At 33.2% G+C, this 27,465-nt stretch overlaps 3 protein-coding genes across 4 annotated transcripts; all 3 read left to right on the plus strand.

The window, feature by feature from the left end:
* The first annotated feature begins 5,121 nt into the window (after positions 1 to 5,121).
* Positions 5,122 to 10,660, plus strand: LOC110669635 (trehalose-phosphate phosphatase A). The gene is made up of 14 exons (XM_021831358.2): positions 5,122 to 5,335; positions 5,435 to 5,509; positions 7,754 to 7,877; positions 7,962 to 8,464; positions 8,559 to 8,699; positions 8,800 to 8,871; positions 8,982 to 9,107; positions 9,214 to 9,270; positions 9,381 to 9,482; positions 9,628 to 9,705; positions 9,827 to 9,896; positions 10,001 to 10,071; positions 10,146 to 10,238; positions 10,355 to 10,660. The coding sequence occupies exons 4-14, from the start codon at positions 8,174 to 8,176 to the stop codon at positions 10,406 to 10,408; spliced, it is 1,155 nt and encodes a 384-aa protein (XP_021687050.2). The 5' UTR covers positions 5,122 to 5,335; positions 5,435 to 5,509; positions 7,754 to 7,877; positions 7,962 to 8,173; the 3' UTR covers positions 10,409 to 10,660.
* Positions 10,661 to 13,422: 2,762 nt separating this feature from the next.
* Positions 13,423 to 17,406, plus strand: LOC110669663 (acid beta-fructofuranosidase 1, vacuolar). 2 transcript variants are annotated; one of them, XM_021831402.2, is made up of 7 exons: positions 13,423 to 13,994; positions 14,168 to 14,176; positions 15,239 to 16,098; positions 16,187 to 16,348; positions 16,460 to 16,677; positions 16,814 to 16,901; positions 17,034 to 17,406. In XM_021831402.2, the coding sequence occupies exons 1-7, from the start codon at positions 13,589 to 13,591 to the stop codon at positions 17,235 to 17,237; spliced, it is 1,947 nt and encodes a 648-aa protein (XP_021687094.2). In that variant the 5' UTR covers positions 13,423 to 13,588; the 3' UTR covers positions 17,238 to 17,406. The 2 variants fall into 2 exon arrangements, with proteins under 2 accessions (XP_021687094.2, XP_021687095.2); XM_021831403.2 differs by lacking the exon at positions 14,168 to 14,176.
* Positions 17,407 to 21,908: 4,502 nt separating this feature from the next.
* Positions 21,909 to 26,658, plus strand: LOC110669684 (monocopper oxidase-like protein SKS1). Its single transcript, XM_021831450.2, has 9 exons — positions 21,909 to 22,189; positions 23,072 to 23,184; positions 23,300 to 23,570; positions 23,662 to 23,800; positions 24,175 to 24,541; positions 25,026 to 25,391; positions 25,478 to 25,556; positions 25,902 to 26,101; positions 26,185 to 26,658. Exons 1-9 carry the CDS (start codon positions 22,049 to 22,051, stop codon positions 26,288 to 26,290), a joined length of 1,782 nt encoding a protein of 593 aa, XP_021687142.2. The 5' UTR covers positions 21,909 to 22,048; the 3' UTR covers positions 26,291 to 26,658.
* The last annotated feature ends 807 nt before the right edge of the window (positions 26,659 to 27,465 follow it).

The raw sequence follows: 27,465 nt of genomic DNA on the forward strand, positions 1-27,465 counted from the left end.
CAGGTCTATTTGTTTGCCAGTCATGATACGGCGCCCTTGTCAACGTTTGCATTTGGACAGGCAAACGACTTGTAGTTCTAGAATTATGGACCCGTTATCGCACGATGTCTGTGTTTCCTTTCGGCAGTTATAGAGCATTTTTTGGTCTCTGGAGGGATGCAGTGGCAGAGAGTTGTTCCAAATTACAAAAGACGAGCGACTTTCGCTGGCTAAACAGAGGGCGGATGTTTGCGAGTCTCAAACGACAAATGACCCGCCCTTATATTGAGATGAGAGCACGTAGGGTGTGTGGGTTCAGATTCAGTTCTTTCTAAAAATCATAATTAAACTTAGTTTTTTCAATATTTTAATTTAATTTAATTTTTTTATATTACTGTTGAATTGAATCTCAATTTTTTAAAAAAGATTACACAATTATTGTTGTGACAAGTGAAACTTAATCATCATTTGAGTTTAATATTAATTATTCTAAAATAAACTCATTATTTTTGCTATATGAAACTAATTATGATCAAATTTAATATTTATCAATTTAAATTTATTAATATGTAATTATTAGCATATAAATAAAAAAAAAGAGGTGTTTTTGAATATAGCTTATAACTTATTTTTATATAAATTAATTAATTATGTATTACAACATTAATTATATGTAAATATATATAATTAATATTTAAATTATATCATACATTTAAAAGAAATTAAAAATACATAATTAATTTAATTGTTTAATTTAATTCGATTTTATTAAAAAAATAATTAAATTAAAATAGTAAAAAAAAAAGTTTATTGCGTTGATTTTTCTATTGTTGATTTTCTCGGTTCTAGAAAATTAGAAACCTGTCATTTCATTTTCATTGGTCGATAGACCTTTTTTAATTTTTGTTTGGTAAAATTTCAATGTTAAATAGCCATGAAAACTTTCTTTTTGCTATTTCGAGGCATATAGTATCAATGGCAGCAAAGCTAAGTTGAACTCTTCTACCGATTAAAATTATTGAATCTCAAGTAATAATCCTGTATAAGCTCGCTGCTAGATTTGTAATAAAATATATAATTTATCGTTCCTGTCTTTTGTGTACTCTCTATAATTATTTTACAAATATGTGCAACTTTAGATTTTAACAAGATTGGAACCGTTAAAAAAATACTGTTAGAATTTAAAAAATTGATATAAATAATAAAAATTTAATTATAAATATTTTTTAATATATATATTATACGCGTATCAAATGATTTCTGATTTATAATTATTTTATAATAATAAACTCATGATTTTTTAATTATAAATGTACTCCTAATGAATATAAAATTTTAAATTTAATAATAATAATAATAATAATAAAATTATATTCCCATTATTTTAACTGAAAATTCCCTGCGTTATTTATTTATTTGCAATATGAAAACAGAGTACGCCAAGGCCAGGCTGGGTGCTGTATAGCTCATTAGAGACATCGGGCAGAGAAAAGTGGGCGCAGGTGTTGAAAATGGAAGTACTCGAAAGATCCGAGTCAGAGGAGGCAGGTCATTTTCCATTAATAGAGTTGGTTCCAAGATTGACTATTCCATAATTCAAATCCCACAGGAAGAAAATGACCAGATCTATTGCCACTTCAAACTCCGCTCTCTTTTCCAGTTATTGTTTTCCAAAATTCCTGTGCTCCACCGGACACGGCTTATCTTTGTCTCTCTGCCACTGCCAATGGAGGGATTCATACGCTATTCAGTGCATCTAATGCACTGCATTTTTCATTCTGTCCCGTCAATTTTATAGTTCAAGTCTACATTATACAATTGAAAAAGAACAAGCAGACGATGTACGTAGTTGCGAAGTTGCTTGGCAGCTTTGGAAGAATGTGTTTGGGGTCTACCTTTGAAATTTGGTATCTTTTCAACCTACAATGGCAGAAACAGCTGTATGCAAGAAAATTTGCCAGGGGCACTCGTTTATTACCGTTAACTTTTATATTGAATTCTACTTAAAGTCCTAACGAACGTATTAAAGAAAAGATAGGAGTGGTATCAATTAAAAATAAGTTAAAAAAAAAAAGATTAGAATGATTTGATCATGTGAAGTATAGACATAGGGAGGCTTCAGTTAGACAAATAAAGCACATTAGGTTAGAAGATAAAAAGAAAAAAAAAGAGTAGACCTAAATTAACTTGGAGGAGAGCAGTACAACATGACCTAAAAACATTAAATATTTATGAGGATTTAATCCAAAATCATTTAAAGTGGAGAAAGCGAATATACATAACTGACCCCAAATTTTTTAGATAAAGACTGAATTGAGTTGAGTTGAGTATTGAATTTTACTTCTCCATTTATTACCAGTGGTCTAACATCTTTCTTTTTTGCTCAATTTCTTGCTAAACATCAAAAATAGAAGCTCTGAAAAATGGTGTTTCCCAAATTTCATCCTTGCTCAATTTCTTGCTAAACATAAAAAATAGAAGCTCTGAAAAATGGTGTTTCCCAAATTTCATCCTTGACCCAAAATTTAGCAATTAATTTTAGTTGGTGAATGCTGAGCTCTCTTTAACACTAGCACTTGACTTTGCAATGAGGTCCCCGTTGGATCAGTCCCAACTTCCAAGTTAGTTCCCTCTGGTGCCCATCTAGAGCTGGCTTTTCCAGCCATAAAGTTCACAATAATACTAATGCATTGTCCTACTAATGAGAACGCATACCAAACAACATGCTTATTGTTTAAATTGCAGGTACAAAACCTCATTCGCTACGTCATTGCATTATGTGTATTACCAATATTCTATTCACTTTGCTTCTATTTAATTAAATAATAGATGCCTTGGATGATTCAGATTGTACTAACGTGGCAGACATTAGCAACCAAGTCCAAGTCAAACTAAGCCTATTACTTCGAAATTAAGAATTCTCATCTTTTGAATTAAATGAAGAGATACCATTTAGTTGGTTAGTTTGAAGAAATTGTGCGCAATCATGACTCTATGCTAATTCGTATGGTCAAAACGTTGAAGTTGTAAAACATTAAAAATATAAATAAAATTAAGATTCCATTTTCCATCAAAATTAAAAAGGAATTTAAATATTAAAAAGTAAATGAATAATTAATTTTATAATGCAGTGAACACGAAAGTTATGATGCCAACAATGACGATAATTAAATATAATATTAATAAAACGAAACTTACTTATAAACACATGTTATATAATTTCATAGTTCATTATATAAAATTATAGTAAGAAAATTTTATATATACACTTTCTCTATTGTAGGTTGACATCTTTGTTATAGGGATGGAAAAGCTCATCTGCGTTTACCTTGTAGTACAAACCATAGAATGAGAAATTATTGGGCTTGTTTACCTTTTGTGGCCTGAAAATGATAGGGGGGTTAGAGTGGGATGCTTCCTCGAATCTTAGAAATGAAGTAACAATGTCAACAAGTCTTGCAAAATAACAAAAATACTATACTTTCTAATAATAATAAAAATAATATTAATGTTTTAGAGATACAGCTTACCATAACCTACGGCGTTGAAAAAGAAGATTCGATTACCGACCAACCCTTAGGCGGGCCACCACCGCGCACAGCGCAAAAGCCGTCGTAGTCGTGGGAGCAAAATCAATGTCACCACAAAGAAAATAAAGTTCACCGTTTCCTGGTTACTTCCTTTTGCCTTCGGGTTGCAATTAATATAAGCGGAATTTTAATATTAAAAAATGAATTGAATAATTTATAATTAAATATCTTATATTAAAATTTATAAAAAAAAATTAATTAAACATATATAATTAAAATAATAAATATATAAATTTTAAATTTAATAATTCTTTGCTCACTTTTTATATAAAATTAAATTTATAATAACTTCATGTCAGCATCTTCGATAGTTTTCTTGAGCAACGTGCATCTCCAGCTCGGACTGACCCCACACCACCGGCCTTTCTTTCCCGTGTTCATATTTAGAAGTCATTACCTATTTCTTTTGAAAAAAACGTTTTTCACCAATAAACTTGGAGTTTACATTGTAAGTGTTATTTTTTTTTTTTAATATCAATTTCAAATTTAAATTTTAATTAAAATAAAAAAAATTATTATATTTCAATTCATAACATAAAAATCTAAAAAATTCAAATATTATTAAACCACAAACCATTAATATATTTCTCTACTTTTTTTAATTTTATATAAAATTAATTAAAATAAAAATATCCGTAACTAAACTATTTTAGAACAATTTTTAAAATTGACATGTACCTCAGTTAATAAACCCTTAAACCCCAATTTCCACGCAATTAGCGCTATGTGTATATGTTGACTTCATGTTAATACTTTCATAATAGATTCTTCTCTTTTGTATCTGTTCGAGATTTCTTGTGTTGTAATTAAAATGTCAATATCTTTCTATGGGGATTCTGAAATATTTATGCTTTCAATAGTATTCTTTGAAAAATTAATAATTAATGCTCACTTATAAGAAAAATCTTGTGCACTGTAAAATTGCAAAAATTATTTGATACTTGATGAGAAATAGACACAGCTTTCCATATCGCGCCACTATATTGCGGTTATAATTTCTTAAAATATCGGGACCTACTATTTCCAAAATCGGCTGCGCGGAACCTTCTCTTTGCTTATAATTCATCACAACCACCGTCACCGACGGTCACCCGGCGGTTACTCTTCTATTGAAAGCGACGACCCGTTTCGCGCCCCGCCCAAGCGATAAATTAAGCAGCGGGCCCCTACGTGTACTTGGCCACGTCAGCCTAGACTCACTCATAGGTGTCGACACGCTTTTTGGCAGCAAAGTCTCTTCTGCCACGTGTCATCTAGTCTGTAAGATCCCCGGGGTCCACAATGTTTGGCAGTTTTTATTGTATTTTACTGGTCACAAAACAAAATTAAGAAAAAAAAAATCCCGATTTTTCAGTTACTAGCAAATCAAAATTAAACAAATCTCAACCACGCGCGTAATGGATTTACTCGAGCATTGAGTGGAGCGTGTAATTACAGCACATATTTTCGTCGGGGTATTGTTGTTTGAATTTTTAATCGCGGTGTTTCCTCATTGAACAACCGTGTTGGCTTGTTAAACACGTTCGTCAAAATCGAAACTCTATAAGTACCCAGGCTCCATTTTAAGCTGACCTTCCTTTCTCTTCTCCATCTCGCTTTTCGATTCTACATCGATTTGGTATATAGGATCTTTAGCTTGATTCTCGCTCTCGTTCTCTGCGATTTCTAGGGTTTTTTCTTTGCAGCTCTCTATTGCTTTCTTCAGATATATTGCAAACAGCTCGGAAAAGGAAAGAAAAAGGCATTGAAGGAATAGTTTTTGACAGGTTACTTTCGTTGTCTATTGATTCTTGGCATCCAAACGGTGTCATTCTTTGGATTCTTCTGGTTAATTGCCATTATTGATTTTTGCATTGTTGTTGAAGGTGCCTGCATTTTCACGATTGCTTCGGGATCCGTATTTTGATTTCCCTTTTGGATTATAGCTCCAAAAAGATCTGGTACGTCAAATTTTTCTTATTCTTGAAGATTCTAGTTTTGCAAGTAATGCCTTCTGGTTTCATTATTTGTTAAATATTCTCCCCAAAAGATTTTTCTCTTTGACTTTGCTTTGTGTATATCTGTCTCTCGTGTACTCTGTTTTTATTATCATCATCTTCTCCATGAATCGCGCCCCTTTTTTTCTGCTTTGAAAGCTTTTATTGCTGGAAAAAATTTCGATTTCCAAGCCTGTCATGTTTGTTCAAAGCAACACACTTTAAATTTTTTTTCTTGAAAATTAGTTATGTGCAACAAGTTTTTCTAGTTTGACTGATAGGAACATGATTGGTTAGTTCAGTTTTTTTAAGTTTTCCCCAACCGCAAAAACTGATTCGGTTGAACAATGATTTTAATCTGTTTTTCTGTAGATGTATTTGATTAGCCAATGATGTGATAAAGGTTTCGTTTTTAACCTTGATTTTCCCCTTTCAAAACACATCATATATCAATTACTGTGCACTATAATGCTATTCAGTAATGTCTGTTGGTCAAATGTTTGTTTCTTTTTTTTCTTCTCCAAGTTGCAACCACAAATACTTTTCAAATCGTGGTATAATATATAATATTCGTGTTTTCAACATGGTTACCCTGAATCTTGACCACATATAATTGCCCTTCAAAAGAAGATGGCAAGAATTAAAAGATAAAGAAGAATTTCACCATAATTAAAATCGCTTTACAATAACTAGGTCTGATTTTTAAGTTGCATTAACGCTAATTATGCACCAAAGTATCTATGATTTCCATAGATTCTTATTTTGGAAATTTTGATGCTGGTGGTCCAATTAGAATGTGCGATAGCAACAGAACAATTTAAATATCTTTATTTGTTATTAGTATTAATATTGCTGAATCTTTTTTACTAGATGGGTCCATATGTTTGGTGATTCCGATGCTTGTATGTAGGCCCATCATGTGTGGTTGCATAAGTAATGCTTCCTGTCCACTATGTGCGGTGTAAATTGCTTTTTTTTCTACACAACCATCGAATTGCTAACATTTTCTCCACAGTTTATAAACATTGTGGGCCAGTTTTAAAAGCTGAACACTTTTTTTTTCTTAGCTATAGATTTGCTCGTGTTTTGGTTTATTGTTTATTTTCTGTATGCTTAAGGTGATTTACAGTTAACGTGTTTCTACACTAGAAAAGAAACTCATTTAAAGCTTTTTCCCCTGCAACCTGCTTATTTATATGTTCGTTTAACTTACTATATTCTTCTTTTTATTTTTTTCTATCAATAATCATGTAGGACCAGTATTTTGTGTTCCTGGTAGGATAGACGGTTCCGGTGGCTTAAACTTAAAATATTGAAACCCTTGCTGTATGTTGCATAAGTAATTATGCCACTATGCCAAAATAAGTGTCAGGCTTTTCATTGATTCAGGGTTGTTTAAAAGTAAAACTCAAAAGTTTTTGTAGGTCATCAACAACATACATATTGAAAAATATTTGGTGTGATACGCTCATCAATTTGTTTGATGCTTTCGCATTGACCTTAATTCATTCAAATGTTTTGCAGAGCTTCAGGTTAGGTCTACTTGATTCTCATGTATTATTACTTTGGGTTCCAAGAACTTAAGGAAGGTTGCCTTTTTAATATATTTTTTTTTCCCATTGATGATGGTGGAAATTAAATTCTCTATTGGCAGTGACATATTTTTCTGATGCAAAAGAAGATGTTGGAAGACATGCTTTAATAGCAGATAAATAAAAATGTTAAATTTCTTTTAATTTAAATGGAAAGAGAGCTCAAATCACAACCCCCCTCTCCCGAAAAAAAAAAGAAAAAGTTTTTCGTCCCTCCCTGTGTCTGTCAATAACTAATTCATTGGTTGAGACTTGAGACTATCAGAGTAAGACCGAACAATTTATTAAAAAAAAAAAACATAGCGTGATGTGTCAAATAAAGCGGAAAATATGCTTTCCTTCCCTTAGTGCCTCCATTAACATCTGCAAAAACTGTTCAGTTGTATTTAATTATGTTATAGATTTATCCTGCACTAGCAGGATCTGTTGTCTGATTAACTAAAATTAATGGTTTTGATGGTCATTCTCATATTAAGTTTGTGCATACTGATTCATTTTTCTCTATTGTTATGTTTTCAATGAACATTTGGTAAGGCAAGCATTAAAATTTAGGGGATCCTTTTTTTTCTTTTTTTTTTTTGGGTGCGTTTCTTAGCTGTTTTGTCCATGCTTGCAGAAGGTTGAAGAGTTCTGAGGAATCTGAGCTAAAAAGCAAACTTCTTTCTTAGACTTGGAACGTGTATAAGCATAATTTTGTCATCTCAGATATACATGGTTGCTGAGGTGATGACAACCTCCAGGTAAATTGAATTTTGGTTCATTTTTAAGTATCTTGATGAGGAATTTTCATTGTATCCTTACGGACTGCTTTTTATGACCATCAGTGTTCAGGACTTCTGTGCTTGATGGAGTGCTCTCCAACTAGCAGTGACAAGAAAACTTTGAAGAGGTGGTTTTTCATTGATAAAAGGGTTAGGTGAAGCGATATCTGAGATTTCATATTGGTACCCTGTACCGCTTCACATTTGCCAGGATTGTAGGCTGGTAACATATACTTTATTCGTCTGTCATAAATTGCTCTATAAATCTGGATCAAATGGACCTTAAATCCAATCGCACTGCTCCTGTACTCACTGACCCTGCACCCATAAGCAAATCAAGATTGGGCGTGCATTCCAGTCTGTTGCAATACACTCCAGGTGCTGCTTTTTCGTCAAATTTATTTCTAACTATCCCTAGGAAGAAAACCGGAGTACTAGATGATGTTCGCTCCAGTAGCTGGCTTGATGCTATGAAATCCTCATCCCCTTCTCACAAGAAAATGACCAAAGATTTCAATAATGATTTTGCCTCTGCTGACACTGATGTTGCCTATCGCACCTGGACGGTAATTTTTTCTCCTTATGAGTGACCTCAGGTTATGTTTAACAAATTGTAGATTATTAATATGTGGCCATGTATATCTTTCTCTGATCACGCAGCTTAAATATCCATCAGCCCTTACATCTTTTGAGCAAATTGCAAACTTTGCAAAAGGCAAGAGAATAGCATTGTTTCTGGATTACGATGGGACTCTTTCACCAATTGTTGACGACCCTGACTGTGCCTTCATGTCTAATGATGTAAGAATTATTTTCGGATGTGGATAAGAAACGTGCAGTGAAATTAATTTTTATTGATTTCCATATCTACTTTATTAATTGTGATCTCGCAAATCTTTAGATGCGTTCTGCTGTAAAGGAGGTGGCAAAATGTTTCCCAACAGCAATAATTAGCGGAAGAAGCCGTGATAAGGTACTTGCTTCTTTTTAAAACAATTTAATCACATGGTAACGTCTTCATTGTGCAACTTTGCACGTCTGTGTTCATCAATTCATCTTTTATTGGCTGGTTTTGTCATTCAGGTATACGAGTTTGTAGGACTAACAGAACTCTATTATGCGGGTAGTCACGGGATGGACATCATGGGCCCTGTTAGACAATATGTATCTGATGATCAGCCTAATTATATGAGGTCTACTGACAAGCAGGTGGAGCCGTGTAAAATTTATTATATATTTTCTCTATCTAAACACGTATATACTTTTTTTCTGTGTGTTATTCAATATAATTTTATTTGATTTCTTCTTAATGTAGGGCAAGGAAGTTAATTTGTTCCAACCAGCTAGTGAATTTTTACCCATGATTGATGAGGTATATACATTTCAGTGCCGAAAACATGAGTTATTCATAAATTAAAAAAAAAAAAAAACTTTATTGTTTATTTTTTTTTATTTAGCACTTTGATTGATTGACTTGAGCAGGTTTATAGTTCCCTTGTTGATAGTACCAAAGACATTAAAGGAGCAAAAGTTGAAAACAACAAGTTCTGTGTATCTGTACATTACCGCAATGTGGATGAGAAGGTAGTGCTGCTTCCCTCCCCTCCAGGCTTTGTCTTGAGTCACTCCATTAATTTACTGATTCTTTAGTATCATTTGTCAAAAAGTAGAGATTATTTTTCCTTTAGCCATTCAAATTCTAATTTTTACATTCTTAATTTATTTGTAGAGCTGGAAATCAGTTGCACAATGTGTCTATGATGTTATAAAAAGCTATCCACGCCTTCGATTGACTCATGGGAGGAAGGTAATTTATGGAGCCATCATATGGACTCTTTGAGAATTTTTATTTTAGTGTTAAACATCCAGTGGTTTTCCTTCTTGGAGAATTCACTTGTCTAAGTTTTGTTTTGTTAAAACGCAATTAGGTTTTAGAGGTCCGACCTGTGATCAATTGGGATAAGGGGAAAGCTGTCACGTTTCTGCTTGAATCACTTGGTGAGTAACTTCTCGAGTCTTAATCAGTAATTAGTAATTATTTGTAGAATGTTAAGTTCTATTTCATGCCGTGTATTAACAAAGAAAAAAAATGTGCTTTTTAGGTCTAAGCAATTGTGATGATGTGCTTCCAATTTACGTTGGAGATGACCGCACAGATGAAGATGCATTTAAGGTAACGGGCGAGTTACAATAAAATTAGTGTTCTGACAAGTTTGATTATCCATTAACTTGATGAACTTGCAACAGGTTTTGCGAGAGAGGAACTGTGGTTATGGTATTTTAGTGTCATCTGTACCAAAGGAAACCAGTGCTTTTTACTCTCTTAGGGACCCGTCAGAGGTAAGAAACAATGAAATCTGTGTTATAAGTTTTCAGAGGAAATATTTTCTTTCTTTTCTGAATGTTGTTCTTTTCCAATAACAACGTAACATAGCATAGGTGTTGTTTTTGCATAGGTGATGGAGTTCCTCAAGTCCCTGGTGATGTGGAAGAAGTCGAGCGTGCTGTAAGATTTACAAAGAGGAGAATACTCATACGATAAGAAAAGCCTATATGTTTTTGGTTGGCTACTTTACCTAGGAAATACACCATCCAGCTGCTCAAAGCTTCTCGTCTTAGCTGTAAATTCCTTTCTTTTGTTCTCTTATTTTTTCCTCCATATTTTTTTTTTCTGTCAGTTCAACCTCTAGGGGATTTGTTTACACAGACTTCTAAATATTTGTTAATTCTTTTAAATATTTAAAGGTTTATTTTCGTGCCAATAGATTTTTTTACCTGCGAATGGTGCAGTTATGTCCACTCCACTTTGAGATAAATACGAACCGATTAATTGGTTTATTATATATGTTAAAAAAATCTTTAATAATATTGATTATATAAACAAATTATACTCATTATTACTATTAGTATAAAGTAAATATAAATATAAAATTTTTTATTTTTATTATGTTTTATTTTTAAAAAAATTAATTATACTTACTATCTTCATGCAATACCGGTCGGGTCTGCATCAAAATTATATAGCTTTATACACTTTGAAATCCCTCAAGTAACCTAGCTGAATATCGCAATTGTTGCAACAAATATATAACTTTAGAATTTTTAATCACTAGCCATTTGAATAATTAGGGGATATCCAGATCATTTGTGTTCCAGTGTAATTCTAAAATAAGAAAAATTAAATCATTAATAATGATTTGCAAACGGCATTTTGTTTGTTAAATAAGATAAATTTACCTAAGTCCCATTCAAGAGGTTTTGCAGTCTGACTTGGATTTAAGAACCCTTGCATTTTCATGGCCCAGAAAGGGCGGATTGGTACGACCAATGAATATTTGCAAGCGCAAAAGAAAACTCCGATTTTGTATTATTGTAATATTGCTGGTGATGATGTGATGGCTTTGGCTACGTAAAGAAGAAGAAGCCTTTGGAGCATCTTGTGATCTTCTACCAATCCCTTAATCACTTTTAGGTACCAATCCATTCCTCCCAAAGCTTATATTATAATTAATACTTTCAAGATCTATGAATTTAATGACCAAACCAATGTGTCCCCCACAATACTGTATAGTTTTACCGGTTTTAATGTGATCGTCACATGATGCATATGTGCAGACCACTTTCTCCACATTCATTATATTATTAGAAAATTTGCATTTTCTTTCTTTTAATACAATAAAATTGTATTTTAAAAGCAAAACCCTCACAATTTAAAATTTTCCTCCAATGATTTTGAGTTAACAAATATTATAATATATTCAAAAAATTAAAATAACCAATCCTATAAGTTAATGAAATCATTAATCAAAATCATAAGAAAAAGAAAGGTACCTTTTAAAAAAAAAAAAAAAAAAAAAAAGCCTCCATAAAATTATCACTAGCATTTCCAATACCCTTCAGTGTACGTTTCAAATTGACCGTTATCTAACTTCACGGCCTCTTGTTCTGAGCTATGTGAACCTCACAGTGCCACCTTTCTCTACAGGCCCACTTTAGCTCTTTTTTTTTTTTTTCTTAAATAGAAAATTCATTGATAAGTCCTTTATTTGGCATAAAATTAGCAGTACGTTTCTTGATTTGGATGATGAATAGTTTCTTGGGCGTAATTGTTGTAATTATTATTGATATAAATATATATTTTTTTAAAATATTATTTTTTTAATTATACTTAAAATATTTACAATATTTTTTTTTAAAATATCACTTCTTAAATTACTTTTTTAATTATATTTAAACTATTACTTTTTTTTTTTAACAGGAAAACAATTTTTTGCCTCTAAATTTCAATGTCGGACCACACTTTAATTGGGACCCTCAGGCTATTTGGGTTTAAGGAAACTTGGCGAGGTGCAATTTGTTCACTCTTTTTTAATGGTCCCATGTTATTCTTTATTAATTTGTAGTATCAGAAAACTACGTGCATGGTTATTATCACGTTTTGATCAACACAACTATTTCATTTGATTAATATTTCACTTCTTTATTCTCTTTTTGAAAATTATAATATAATTTTGTAAGAATTTAATTTAATTAATTTTTATATTTAAAATAAAAAAGTCAATTTTTTTAATTTTAAAAATAATATACTTTAAAAGACATATAGTATGTCAATAAGTGAGAATTCTTGTTTTACAAATGATTTATTTCAAAATTGAAGTAAATTCTTATTAGTATTTTGAAATTGAATGTTTTGAGAAAACAATATGTTTGATAAGTCATTTTTCACATTTTAATTTAATCTTATTAACTACTGTTTCACATTTATAATTAATTAAATTAAGTATATTTAGAACGAAATAGGAATATACATTTATATTAATTTTAAATTAGACTAATTGGATTCTTTTAATTTTAAAAAATTGTGATCAAATCTTTTATATATTGGATGTAACTAGGTAGATGTTTCTTTTAACTTGTGTGGAAGAAATGGCATCTTCATCGACTTGATTCCTTGCTTGTATTGCTTTACCGAATTTTCAAGTTCCATTTTGACAAGTTTTTGCAGTTTGACCACAAGGTAGGAAGTTAAGATTACACCTACCTCCTCCAACAAATTCATACTATGGCCTTACCTTACATTCCATCCTATATTTCACAGTCAACAAAATTCATGTAATTCCAGATTTTTTCATACAATGCTCTGAGATAGATTTAAGTGGGGAGGTCTATTTTTTTCATTTAATATGTAATGCTCTAAGATGGATTTAAGTGGAGAGGTCTATTGACTAGGGTTTAACTGAGCGTGTTTATATTAAAATTTTCTTATATTACTATTTATATATATAAAAAAAATCATGCAATCCAAAAAGTGACTTTAATATTAATGAATTAAAGATCATTGATATTAAACAAGTCTGCATTTAAGTCAATATTAATCTAAAAAAAATTTAATAACTAATAGTATAAAATGAGACTGTTTATATGAATATTTAAAAAGAAGATTTTATGACGGCATTTCCTCTTATTATTTTTAATAAAAAAAAAAGAAGCATTTAGAAATCCCAACTATATAGATGAGAACCGCATTGAATTTTGTTATTTTCGCTTTTTACGCTACACATGCTGCCCGCCTTCGGAGAACTTAATTGGAGAGCCAGTCAACTACCAATCCACGCACCCATACGCCTTTCACCTTGCTCTAATCTCTACACTCCCAACTCCAACCTCCATCGAGATCCACCTGAAAATACATGGACTATCCCAGCTCCATTGTTGCCGAAGCCTCCAATACTGAGCATGCCCCATACACTCCCTTGCAGGGGCAGCCCTCCACCGTCGGACCTCCCACAAAACTCCGGCGACCTTTGAAAGTTTTCTCTGTGACGTTTGCCTCCGTCATTTTCTTATTGTCATTGGTGACATTAATCATTAACCAAAGCCGAGAGCCATTACCAACACCAAACAAGAACCCGTCTCCTTCAACGCCTAAAGCTACGTCATTTGCGAAAAGGGAGCCAAGGGGCGTGGCCGAAGGAGTATCAGCCAAGTCAAATCCATCATTTTTCAGTGATGGAGTCTCCTACAATTGGACAAACGCTATGCTTGCTTGGCAAAGAACAGCTTACCATTTCCAACCCCAGCGAAATTGGATGAATGGTAGGTAGCAGTCAATTAATTACAGAAACAAAATCTTTTTAGTTCTTTGCTAATTGCACCTTTGTGCTATATTTTTTACTGTTCATATTTTGTTGTTTTGTTCTGATTGAATATTCTTCCATTGTGTTTGGTATGTTGCCGATTGGTTTTTGGTGGGTGGGATTCTGCTTCAGATCCTGATGGTACGATCTTCATTATACTTCTGAGAATACAAGTTTCTTCATTTAGCTGATTATATCATCCCGTTACGATCTCTCTCCCTTTTTTTTATTGTTCTTATTGCAAATTGTTAACTTCTAATAAATTTGGGTGACGATTGAATAATCAAGAGGGTGAGATGATTTGACTTTTCTTTCATGCAATCTGTTACGTAGATAACTGGGCATGAACCAACTTGCTGCCATAGCCACGTGTTTGTCTACAAGTTTAAGTACACAGGCTAGATGAAAGAAACATAAGCTAAAATATTTTTATTACAGCCAGTATATAGTACTCCAGGAGTTGTGGTCCTATCAGGATATAATTTTGAGTAATTGAGTCACTAATATCAATAATTTATAGAATAATTTCGATATACTAAAACATAGTATACTTTATGTTTTGAACTTTTTAAAAAATACAAAAAAAAAACCCTACATCATTATTAAAGAAGGTGAGAGTATTAAATAATTATCAATTAATGGGTAGGTCCCAATTGATTTTGTATGTGAATAACACTTATATTTTTAACATAATGTTGATAAAAAATATATATTTTTTTAATTTTGATAAGGTATTACAAATCTATTTTATGGGGTGAGAAACAATTCAAATTAATTTTGGATAAAATTATTTTAAAATTAAGATATCTTGATAAGGGTAAGTGAATTTGTTTATCTTGTTAGTTGAATGTATAATAATTCATTAATTAATTTCAGTTAAACCTATCTGAGCAAATATATAATGCATGTGAAAAATTAAAAAAAAAAAAAAATTTGAAACAATTTGTTATTTTATTTATGAAAATGAAACAAATATTGCATAGTTAGAGGAGGTTGCTCATCAATCAGGAACTAGTTCAGATTGCACAAAACTCCTAGCTACCCGCAATTTGTAGTCTGTAGTACAAAGATATGGGAACTCTGTTATTTTGACCGTTGGTTGGCAGTAAGCTAAACTTGATTAGGTAAGTTGGAATCTGAAATTGTGGTTAGTTTTGCTATGCACGTTCTGATATTGCGAGGGCAAAAATTATCCGCTTGCAGGTCCATTATTCTACATGGGATGGTACCATCTATTCTACCAATACAACCCTGATTCAGCTGTGTGGGGCAACATCACGTGGGGCCATGCTGTATCAAGGGACTTGATTCACTGGTTTTACCTCCCATTTGCAATGGTCCCTGATCAGTGGTATGATACAAACGGCGTGTGGACTGGCTCGGCTACTCTCCTTCCAGATGGTCAAATCATGATGCTTTACACTGGAGACACCAATGATTCAGTGCAGGTGCAAAATCTCGCGTACCCGGCTAACCTGTCTGATCCACTTCTTATTGACTGGATCAAATACCCGGGCAATCCAGTTCTGGTTCCCCCAACAGGAATTGAAACCGACGAATTTAGGGACCCGACAACAGGGTGGGTTGGACCCGATGGAAAGTGGCGGATCACTATCGGGTCAAGAATTAATGAAACCATTGGCGTTTCACTTGTGTATCAAACCACCAACTTCACAACCTACGAGCTGTTAGAAGGGTTCTTACATGCGGTTCCGGGTACGGGTATGTGGGAATGTGTGGACTTTTATCCGGTTGCAATAAACGGGTCCCAGGGATTAGATACATCAGCTAATGGACCGGATATTAAGCATGTGCTAAAGGCTAGTTTGGATAATACAAAAGTAGATTATTATGCACTCGGAACCTATGACCCAGTAACAGATAGATGGACACCCGATAACCCGAAGGAGGATGTGGGTATTGGATTACGGGTGGACTATGGAAGGTACTACGCCTCAAAGACATTTTATGACCAGTACAAGAAAAGGAGGATTCTATGGGGTTGGATCAATGAAACTGACACTGAAGAAGATGACTTGGAAAAGGGCTGGGCCTCTGTTCAGGTATGCTATATTTTAACAAACGGATTTTTCCTTAAGAAATTAATTAGAAGTTGAAGACTCTTTAACAGTTTCTTGGTGTGCTGTACAGACCATTCCAAGGGCTGTATTATTTGACAATAAGACTGGAACCAATTTGCTTCAATGGCCAGTGGAGGAGATTGAGAGCTTGAGATTGAACAGTACTGACTTTGAAGAGGTTTTAGTTGAACCTGGTTCAGTAGTCCCGCTGGACATAGGCATGGCCGCGCAGGTTTGTTTAATGTTTACTGTTACCAAGTCTAAACTTGTTTAATTAGTTCTTGCTTCTAGTCTATTACAAGGTAACGAATGATAAATAGTGACCCACTTAAAATGTTTGCAGCTAGACATTTTTGTGGAGTTTGAAACAGAATTGATATCAGATTCGGTGGTTGAAGAATACGGTTGCAGTGGTGGTGCAGTAGACAGGAGCTCTTTGGGACCATTTGGTATCCTGGCTATTGCAGACCAAACACTTTCTGAACTCACACCTGTGTTTTTCCGTCCTGTCAATTCAACTGACGGCACTCTCAAGACTTATTTCTGTGCTGACGAAACAAGGTTCCCTTCTTTCATTGCTAACTTATTAATTCTCATTCATCTTTGGAAATCTTGTCCTGTCAATTATTAAGTGGATTTATATTATATGAAACGTATGTTACCCAAATTATAAACATTCGTATGTTCTTTAATGCAGATCATCAAAAGCTCTTGATGTCTTTAAGCAAGTTTATGGAAGCACTGTTCCTGTGCTGGAAGATGAAAAACTAGGCATGAGGGTTCTGGTATGTGATGAATTAGTGCATATTAGCTTTACCATCTTAAAGCATAGAAATAAAGAAAGGAGATTGATGAAGAAGGCATGATTGCCTTGTGCTTTGAATTTTTGTTTTGTTAATTAGCAGAAATTGTTGCAGGTCGATCATTCGATTGTGGAAAGTTTCGCACAAGGAGGAAGAACAGTAATCACATCGCGGATTTATCCAACAGAAGCAATCTATGGAGCTGCAAGGCTGTTCTTATTCAACAACGCAACTTCTGTGAACGTTAAAGCTACACTCAAGATATGGGAGTTGAATTCTGCCTTTATCCGTCCGTTTCCATTTGTTGACAGCAATTAGAACACTTTTGTTTTGTCAAATTCGTCCTATTTGACGTTCCATTTGATTGCCAATGCCCAGAGATTGCAAATCCTTGGCCAACCTATGATGTATCATTTCTTTTTTTTTTTTGGTAAAAAAATTGTAGGGGTTCCAGTACGTATGCAATTTATTTGCTAAATTCCGTTTAGGGCCATTCCATTATGCCATTGAAGTTAGCATGGAATGCTTTTTCGCACTATGCAAAAAAATTCTCAACCGTTGATTACCTCAGACAAAAAGAAAAAAAAATAATAATTAAAAAAACTGTTGATTACAAGTTTTGTATCATTAACAAATAACAAGCAGACAGCTTATTTAGGGGTGTTTGGTTTACCTGTTGGATATAGTTGATAGCTGATAGACACCCAAACAAGTAAATTGTGATGTTTGACAAGTTTAAAAAAATAGAGCTGATAGCTGATGAGCAACTGATATAATACCCATCAGCTGCAGTTTGTATCAGCTCTATTTTTAGAGCTGTTTCTCATTAGCTGATAACTGATATGATTTTATTTTTTATTTTGATCATATTATCCTTTTTTATTTAATTTAAAAATTAATATTATTAATATTTTTATTTTTTTATTTATAATTTTAATTAACGTATTTCAACTTTGTTAAAATATTTTTTATTAATAACATAAAATATAAAATATTTATTTATATCCAAAAACTTAAAAGTAATTATAAATTTTTCTATTAACAATAATAATTATTTTATTATTTTATTTATATTTTTAAAATTATTTAATTATATTAAAAAAATAATTATTTTCTTCTTTCAATACTAAAATAAATTATATAATATAAAAGATTAATAATTATATATTTATTTAAATAATATAATATATTAATTTAATAATTATATATTTAATTTAATAATAAAATAAATAATATAATATAATAAATTTATAATTTTATATTTATTTAAATAATAAAATAAATTATATGATATATACCCTTATTAGTCATTTCACATATTAACAGCAACAGCTAAATATAATTTTACCAAACACTTAATATAAAATAGCATAATTAAAAAAACTGTTGATTACAAGTTTTGTATCATTAACAAATAACAAGCAGACGGTTTATTTAATCCCAACTCACTCCCGGCGCAATGAATGTCCAGTTCACATGGCGGTAGGGTTGGGGCCCAAATCTACTGAAAAAAGGTTTGAAATCCCAATACTATTGGGCTGCAATTAGCCCATCAAGAAATGCCGATGTACGGATTCATTTGCAATGCGTAGCAAGAGATTTATGAATTAAATTAGTTATTTTATTGAGCAAGTGGACTGGACTCTGGAGCAGTAGCTTTAGCTGCAAGCCCACCCATATTTATGGTCCTTGCGCGTGGATTTCTTTTCATTTTCTTTCCTAAGCTTGATTTAATCAACCGATTAATCCACCCAACAATCATTGTTCTTAGGCCTAGTGATGGTCCAATTTGGATCGATTCTGGATTGAAATTGACAGTATAGACTTTGGAGTGGCAAAATTAGATGGAACCTATATTCTAATCAATTCTAATTTGATTTTAAGTTGATTTAAAAGTGATATTATTCTATTTTTTAACGATTTCAATTCTGATTTGAAAATGATTTAATCCGCAATGTAATACCTTTTAAAATTGTAACTTATTCATTTATTTATTTTTAAATTAAATTAAATTAAAAATGATAGTTTAAATTACTATTTTAATTCAAATTTAGAGAGAGATTAAAATTAATTTCTTATAATCGATCCAATTCCGATTCAAATATTAAATCATTGACTTGAGTCGATTTAAAATTTAATTCAATATGATCCTAATCTAATTCAACACTTAAACGGACTTGTGAAACTAGATGATTTAATAAATATCCTTTTTCATTTTATATTTCCTAACTTATGAAATTTTCATATACTTTTCTCTTTATTGTTTTAAGAGAGGCTTTTTCTTTTTTTTTTTTTTTCCTTATTTTTCTTTTATAGTTTAATCCCTTTCTTTTGCCATATTCGGTGTCTTTTCTTTACCCCTTCAGCTAAGGAAGGCTGCCCTTCCTTGACAGGTCTCCTTCCCTTCCCATCGGTGGGGCGAGATATGTATAGTCTTTTTGTTTTGATTATGCACGACTATGAACTGTTAAGGGATATTTTGGGCTGCTAATATTTGCTGGGTTTTCTTTCTCGCTTCTTGTTTCTGTGGGGTTATGAAGGTGAGACAAGGCATTACTAAGATAGGTCATCTCGAAGACTTTAGGCTCCTGTAGAAGGTTTTCGTCCTTTAAATGGCCATGAGAGATTGAAATTGCCAAAAAGCTCTACCACACCTCCCCTTTTCTCCGACACTTCCATAATCTTGAGCTTCTCAACTTCTATTATTTTGGCACCTAACTCGGTTTTGCCCGTCGATATTTGTCTTTTCTTGAGCTTTCTTGGACACTAATCTTGCCATGCATGGCCGCTTTGGACTCTTGGGTGCGTCGTTGGTCCTCGGGGGCTAGTTGGATGAGACATAAGTAGTGCAAATCTTCCATTTCTTCCTCTGCTTCGAGTGTTGGGTCTAGCACTTGCTAGGTCTTCTATTGTTTTGGGCTTTCTTCCTTAGGTTGGATTCTGAGCCGTTGTCTAGCTGCTTTTTGTATCTAAATCATGGGTTTGTAATTTCGCTGCTACCTCTGTATTCCTTTTAGGCCTTGAGCCTTATTTTCTGTAGCTAGGGCTCAGGACTTTAAACGGGGATTTTTAATCTTGTTGGGCCATGAAGTCATGTAACTCCTTTTGGTGTGCTACTATCCCTGACTTTCGGGAAAAATATAAAATGTCCAACTTGTATGTATTGTAGACTTGAGGTCGTAGCCGTTAAAGCAGAGAGATAAATTAGAGCTTTAGCCAATTCCGAAAACTTTTAGATTAAAGAAAAGCAGATTCTAAGTTGGTATTTGACTTGATCTAAATACTTCCACAAGATCAATGCTAATGTTGCAGCCAATTGCTGCTTGTTTTATGGAAAATGGCTCTGTTCCATGTACACCGTAAACAATTAAATATACATTTTTGCTTCTTCTCCAAACAAGCCTAATTCTTTTAATTTGTATATAGCTACATTCTCAACCCTCTCCCTGCAACAAAGAAGACTGAGAGATACTGAATCTCACTGATCCATGTGCAAGTTAGCTGTTGCCCGAAGGAAAAAAAAAAATATATATATATATATATAATATAAGAAAAGACAATATATCTATATAAAATTAATCATGGCACTAATTAGTGCAGCTTTTTTATGATAAGTGCTTATTTTTATAATGATATAATCCACCTTCTTCCATGGACAACTACTTGCATATGTGACACCTCGATAGTATTGTTAACAAAGTCCTGGTGAGTGCATTTCTACTCGTCAACTTTTTCTGCTATTGCCCAACAAGCAACTACAAATCGAGATTTTTGGCTTAAATGGAATATCCAGCTGCTTTCAAGCGTAAGGTGCAAAAATGGTCGGTTAATCAAATTATATATCAAAATAAATTGATTCCATTCCAATATCGATCAATTCTTTTCTTTTTTTTTTTAATTATACACTAAATTTCTTTAAAATTAAATTCTTTAAAAAATTAATTCAAAATTTTAAATAATAATAATATAATATGGATTAATAATATAGTAAAAATTAAAAGTGATTGTTACCAAAGATGATGAAGAAGTAAGCAAGGAGGTTTTCTAATCACACAATGATTAAGCGAATTGAGTGAAAAATGTGATTTGGGCAAAATTTGTAAATGAATTGGGCAATCACTAATTTCTCTTATCGCCAAGGAAACCAAGAGAAACCAGGAAGCACCAGCGCGTTGAAGCAGAGGACGAGGCGGCGAAGTGGGCCACAGCCACTTCTTGGAAAGTTAGAGATTATCCAGATGGAGTGAGGGTCCACAATTCTTATTCTGGAACTGGAAAGCACTTGAGTGGGGCTGTGCATGTGCAATATGACGATTGCTCAGGGAAAATCAGAACGTTGGTGAATTAGAAAGAGAGAGAAAATCCGTTTCGGGCATTCTTAAATACAAAATATTTGAACGTGAAGGCGCCAGACTCTGAAACTTGTGCATTTTCTTGATGCCCTTGACTCTAGCGCGTCACTTTCACACCCCACCGGGATGTGCCATCCGGTAATACTATCCCCATTTCCCTTATTTAAATTATTTATTTATCTTTTAAATTCAATTTTATTTATTAATTATTGAGATTCAATTAATACAATATTTAATTTTATATAATTTTAATTAATAATTTAAAATTATAATATTAAAAATAAATAAAAATTAAAGAAAGATTCTCAGTTTTCCTTGTAGATAGAACACAAAATAAAAGAGGGAGGAAAAAAAATTTTATTATAACGAGAGAAAAAAGTAAAAAATTTAATAATAAATTCTGAAAAAATAATTAATTTTTTTTTATGTTTTTCAAATAAAAAATAAATATAAAAAATAAAAAATATTAAATATTATCCATTTTTATTTTTCTTTCCATATAAAAATTGTGTTAATATCTGAATGACAGCGTAACCGGTTCAGCGGGTAATAGCACAATGCGGCTGCAAAATTTGTAGAAATTGAAATGTTTAGGGTGCCGTCTTTAATTTGTCGCTTTCTTACAAAACAAACAAAAACAACTCTCCAATATAAAAAACGAACAGCCCCTCTCTCTCTCTCTCTCTCATTCCCAGTGTATTCTCATTTCTCTACTATGTAAAATCATCATTCAAATCTCTTCAAGCATCGGCTCTTGACTGGAATCCCATACCCTCCATGGCTCTGCTTCGCTTCTTTCTGTTTCCTTTAATTCACATTGCCTTGTTTTCCACCCTCTGTTTTGCGGCAGACCCTTCTGTCTCCTATGAATTTAGGCTTTCTTACATCACTGCCTCTCCTCTGGGTGTTCCTCAGCAGGTTCTATCTCTACTCTCCTTCTCCCTGCTTGCTTCATTTCGGTCTTTGTTTATTTATTTATTTTTATATGGGTTTCCTTGGAGTTATTCAGCTTATAGAATGATTTCAGTTCTGTTTCACCCATTTTTCTTCTTAAATTATCTGCATTGGATCTACTCAAAATGCTGCTGCATGAACTTTTTGTACATGGGTTCCGTTTCTCATAAGGTGTTTCTGAGTAATATACTATTAATCCTTTCTATAGGATAGTGGGTTAACTGTAATAGAAGAAGATTGAAGCCGAACTTGTTAATACGTGGTTTCTCTTAAGGTATTTGTAGCCCTTTAAGTTGGATTTGGGCATTCCTGATTAGCGTCAAATGATGCCGTTATTGACGATGTCCTATATGAGTCCTGCGTTTTCTTCCTAATGGTGAAATAGTCTTCACGTTTTGGTCAGTTACTTTGGGGGAAGATTATAGATTATAGCATGTGTGCCGGCTGCACCTAATAATCTCTCTACTTTGGGTGTTTTTGACTGTATCAGCGTCAAGCACTGTGGATCTTTGAGTGATTACATTTTAGTTTATAGCTTTATTTTCCTTTGTACGCCATTTTTTCCCCATAGGGGTGCTATGCATCTCTTTATCATGTTATTTTTCCTTAACATAGTCATATTATTGAAATGTACTTTAATTAGGCATTAGTGGCTTGGTTATTGGATACGAAGCTTGTCTTTAAATCATGAATGTGGATTTTCTCCTCCTTTTCCTCCTGTAATCTAATCTAAGTTTTATTTTTTATTTTTTATTTTTTATTTTTTTATTGTATCAGAAACTGTTATTGTTTATTAAGATGTTTTGTTTCAACATTTTTTACTTATTTGTTTACTTATGATTGCAGGTTATAGCAGTGAATGGCAAGTTTCCTGGTCCTGTTATTAATGCTACTACTAATTACGTTGTTATTGTTAATGTATGGAATGACTTGGATGATGAAAATCTCCTGATGACTTGGTAGGTTTTTATATTATTGACTTTTAATTGTTTTCCTCTCTTCCCTTCTTGCTTTGAATTTTTAGGAATAGCTATTTTTAAGAAATTTATGATGGATGGTTGTGAATTTTGACAGGCCTGGGATCCAAATGCGGCGTGATTCATGGGAGGATGGTGTTCTTGGCACGAATTGTCCAATTCCTCTCAAACAGAATTATACTTATAATTTTCAAGTCAAAGATCAGATTGGGAGCTTTTTCTACTTTCCATCCCTGAATCTTCAAAGAGCATCTGGTGGTTTTGGTCCCTTTATTATTAGTAACCGAGAAATTATCCCAATTCCTTTTACCCAGCCTGATGGGGATATTATCCTTCTAATTGGTGACTGGTATACACAAAATCACACGGTTAGTTTTGTTTTGGACTTGATATTTTCTTGTGAACTTTGATGATATGCAGTATTCAACTCTAATGGTGACCTTTAATGGCAAATTTTAGGCATTGAGAACTGCCCTTGACTCTGGAAAAGACCTTGGCATGCCAGATGGAGTTTTAATTAATGGGAAGGGGCCTTACAGATACAACACAACATTTGTGCCTGATGGTATTGAGTATGAAACTATTCAAGTTGATCCAGGTAACAATCTTCAAGCATTTATAACAGGAAGCATGTGAAGCAGTGTTAGATCATTTTTCAATATACTTTTCTCCCACTTGGAACCAGTTTGCCTGACCTCTCCCATCAGCATATTTGATTTTCTAGAAGTTGCCATATTGATCAGTGATGGATCAATTTCCTAATGATTCATCTTTATTCAATTTGGTGATTTTGGTTGTAAAGCCATTTTATTATATCAATTCGTGTATTCAATAGTATGATAAAAAATACAAATGTTAAAAAATTTTCATTGTGATTTTTCTTTTGCATATGTCCATTGTGACTGCTTGTGCAAAATGTTGGTATAAGTTCAACTGTTTGAAGTTTTAAGCAGCAATAGTATTTGTTTGCAGGCAAAACTTATCGACTGCGTGTGCACAATGTTGGGACTTCAACTAGTTTGAACTTCAGAATCCAGGGTCACAATCTACTTCTTGTGGAAACAGAGGGACATTATACATCGCAACAAAATTTTACTAGCTTTGACATTCATGTGGGTCAATCCTATTCTTTTTTGGCAACCATGGATCAGAATGCAACTTCTGATTATTACATTGTGGCAAGCGCTCGGTTTGTGAACGAATCACTTTGGCAAAGAGTCACAGGTGTTGCTGTCTTGCATTATTCGAATTCAAAAGGACCAGTATCTGGTCCTCTGCCAGAGGCACCAAGTGACGTTTACAACCAGTGGGCAGCAATGACTCAGCCAAGATCCATCAAGTTAGTTCTTGAACTTTTTGAGAGCTTATTTTCATGTTTCCCTCTCATTCAAATATGTTTCATATTGGCAGCCTAAGGCATGTTAAATAATACTTATGAAGTTATGATACAGTTGCATCTGATAGCTATTTCACACAAAAGTACTTGTTTTCATTTGAAGTATGAAAAAGCCAAAATGATCCTTGAGATGTGCTCCTCTATTTACCTACTTTTCTGTTTAGAAATTTGTATATTTATTCATTCGTTTTGATGATGAAGAAGGGGAACGGACATTTCTTTCAGAATGCTTGAAACAAGGGTAGAAAACTTTTGCCAAAAAAGGGGTCCTGCTTGGAAAATTTATTTGTGATTCATGCATTATTGCATATGAATAATGGGGCAGCATGTTGTAATCCGATACAAGTTCTATTTTATTTTGATTTGATTTTAGTGAAGTCCACTGTGACTCTATCAAAGTTAATGTTGTCGTTTTCACATGGGTTAGGCAAAATACAACTGCAAGTGGAGCTCGCCCTAACCCACAGGGATCTTTTCACTATGGTCAAATAAATATCACTGAAACATATATATTGAGGATCTTGCCTCCAGTTACAATTGATGGGAAACAACGTGCAACTCTGAATGGGATATCATTTGTCAATCCTGATACACCGATCAGGCTTGCTGACCTGCACAATGTGAAGGGAGCTTACAAACTTGATTTTCCTGATAAGCCACTTGATAGGCCTCCCCGAATGGACATATCTGTCATTAATGCTACATATAAAGGTTTTATCCAGGTTGTATTGCAGAACAATGACACCAAAATGCTAAGCTTTCACATGGATGGTTATTCATTTTTTGTGGTTGGGTAAGAATTTTTAGTTTATCCCTTCTTAAATTGCTGCTGGTCTTGTCTTATGAAGAATTTAAATAATCTGGTTATTTCAAATGCAGGATGGACTGGGGGGTGTGGACTGAGGACAAAAAAAGTTCATATAATAAATGGGATGCTATTTCTCGCTGCACAGTAGAGGTTGGTTTATCTTATTGGAAACATTTACTACTATGCACCTCGAAGGATGTGGCAATCGCTTAGATTTTTATTATGTGGTATAATCAACCCAGGGCAAGATAATTTGTTATAAAATATGTGTTGTTTTTCATGATTTTTGCATCATTAACATTAAAATTACAGATTGCTTCAACATATATCCTTAATAAAAGCTTTATTCAATTAGCTTGTCAAAAGGATTTCAAAGGATTTATCTAGCTTTTATGGGAAAAAAATAAAGAATCATAGCTACCAGTTACTGAAAAAATCTGGAAATGTGAGATTATTTATTACCTTTCCATTTAGTCCCTTATTTTTCTTATGTAGGTTTACCCTGGGGGATGGACAGCAGTCCTGGTCTCTCTGGACAATGTTGGAGTATGGAATCTTAGAGTAGAAAACCTTGACAGATGGTATCTGGGCCATGAAACATATATGAGAATCATCAATCCCGAGGAAAACGGTGAAACAGAGATGGCTCCACCTTATAACGTTAGATATTGCGGTGCCCTACAAGGGTTGCAGAAGTATACATCGAAGATTTCTAATGCTATATTGTCTCTTTCCTCTCTGTTTGTGACATGGCTAATAATTATTTTTGTTGCTTCAGGACGTCAACTCTCTCCTCCGCTATATCCATTCATGGGGCTAGCAAATCAATGGGGTTTTTCTCTCTGCTGAATGCACTTTGTGCCTTATTTTTCATTTTCGGGTAAACTTTTCTACCGGTTGGATAGGAGAATTCTATTTTAGGCAAGGGGTTGCTTGTATTGGCTGTAGTTGTAGGCGTAATGTTAACCGTTGGGGATACTTGAATTGCATAGTTGGATTAGATTTGCAACTTCTTTTTTTTTTTTTTGGTGCAGTAGAAAATTTTGAGGTTGCTATGACATTTTTCTTTTCATTGAGTCTGTGGGGTGCTCTGCCCTTTTAATTGTAATTTAGTAGGTCATTGGGCATCTATCATTTCTGATCTCAAAGTTACCCTTTCTTTCCGTAGAACCTGACCTTTCATACGAGAATTTTATTTGTCCTGTATAATATTTGATAACTTATGATAATGTTCAACACTAGTCAAGGATCATCCGGGAGTTGGGATACAATAATTCCATTAACTATATGATTTCGTTTTCTAAATTCCTTTTTTACCTAAATTTATCAGGTGAATTAATCAGAAAGGTAAATTATTGCTTTAAATCCTAATCAAACATTCATATGGGCTTCTCTTTCAGAATCTGAAAAGTAGATAATCTCTAAAATGGCTGGGCGATCTGCCCGAAACCCGAAAACAGAAATGTAGTTTTGGGCTTGACATTTAATAGTCATGTATTGGATGCTCACCCTGGAAATCCACTGTAGAAAATATGAACAATGTGATGGATCTGTTATTTAAAGAAATTCTTTACATTGTAGATCATGTAGTTGGCTCCTAGAAGTTTATCCAATTGCTCTTTGATGAAAATCATAAAGTGAGAATTAATTAAGGTAAAAAGACAAAGCAAACATCAATCAGTAGCTAGACCACGGTTGTAGCAACATGAGTTTAGAAATTTACAAGTATAAGAATCTAAAGTTCAGAAACATCCAATCCACTCCTCAGATTTAAAATTCCTGTCTGTCTTTAAGTTTGTCTATTTGTCTCTTCAACCACATCATATATATGATGAAGTTAATTACATTGGTAAGACAAAATTAATGCAAATGGGTTCAAGAGAAATTGGCACAAGCATGTGGGTTAAAAAAGGGGCCCATTTTCATCAATAAGAAAGTAAAAAAATTGCAAGGACAAAGAGAGGAGGCATGGGATCTGTGGATTGAAAGAAAAAGAACACATATAATGGCAGTCACATGGACTTGTTTCAGCACATATGATGTTTTCTTCCCTCACAAA

The sequence above is a fragment of the Hevea brasiliensis genome, chromosome 13 (assembly GCF_030052815.1).
Source record: "Hevea brasiliensis isolate MT/VB/25A 57/8 chromosome 13, ASM3005281v1, whole genome shotgun sequence".
NCBI classification, from domain to species: domain Eukaryota; kingdom Viridiplantae; phylum Streptophyta; class Magnoliopsida; order Malpighiales; family Euphorbiaceae; genus Hevea; species Hevea brasiliensis.

Bases quoted from the DNA above. Each gene is read 5' to 3' on its own strand.
- LOC110669635 (XM_021831358.2), top strand. From the start codon at position 8,174: ATGGACCTTAAATCCAATCGCACTGCTCCTGTACTCACTGACCCTGCA. The intron at 8,872-8,981 runs GTACTTGCTTCT...TTTGTCATTCAG, and splicing joins GCGGAAGAAGCCGTGATAAG to GTATACGAGTTTGTAGGACT. The intron at 9,483-9,627 runs GTAGTGCTGCTT...ATTTATTTGTAG, and splicing joins ACCGCAATGTGGATGAGAAG to AGCTGGAAATCAGTTGCACA.
- LOC110669663 (XM_021831402.2), top strand. From the start codon at position 13,589: ATGGACTATCCCAGCTCCATTGTTGCCGAAGCCTCCAATACTGAGCAT. The intron at 16,099-16,186 runs GTATGCTATATT...TGTGCTGTACAG, and splicing joins AGGGCTGGGCCTCTGTTCAG to ACCATTCCAAGGGCTGTATT. The intron at 16,678-16,813 runs GTTCCCTTCTTT...TCTTTAATGCAG, and splicing joins TTCTGTGCTGACGAAACAAG to ATCATCAAAAGCTCTTGATG.
- LOC110669684 (XM_021831450.2), top strand. From the start codon at position 22,049: ATGGCTCTGCTTCGCTTCTTTCTGTTTCCTTTAATTCACATTGCCTTG. The intron at 23,571-23,661 runs GTTAGTTTTGTT...GGCAAATTTTAG, and splicing joins GGTATACACAAAATCACACG to GCATTGAGAACTGCCCTTGA. The intron at 23,801-24,174 runs GTAACAATCTTC...ATTTGTTTGCAG, and splicing joins AACTATTCAAGTTGATCCAG to GCAAAACTTATCGACTGCGT.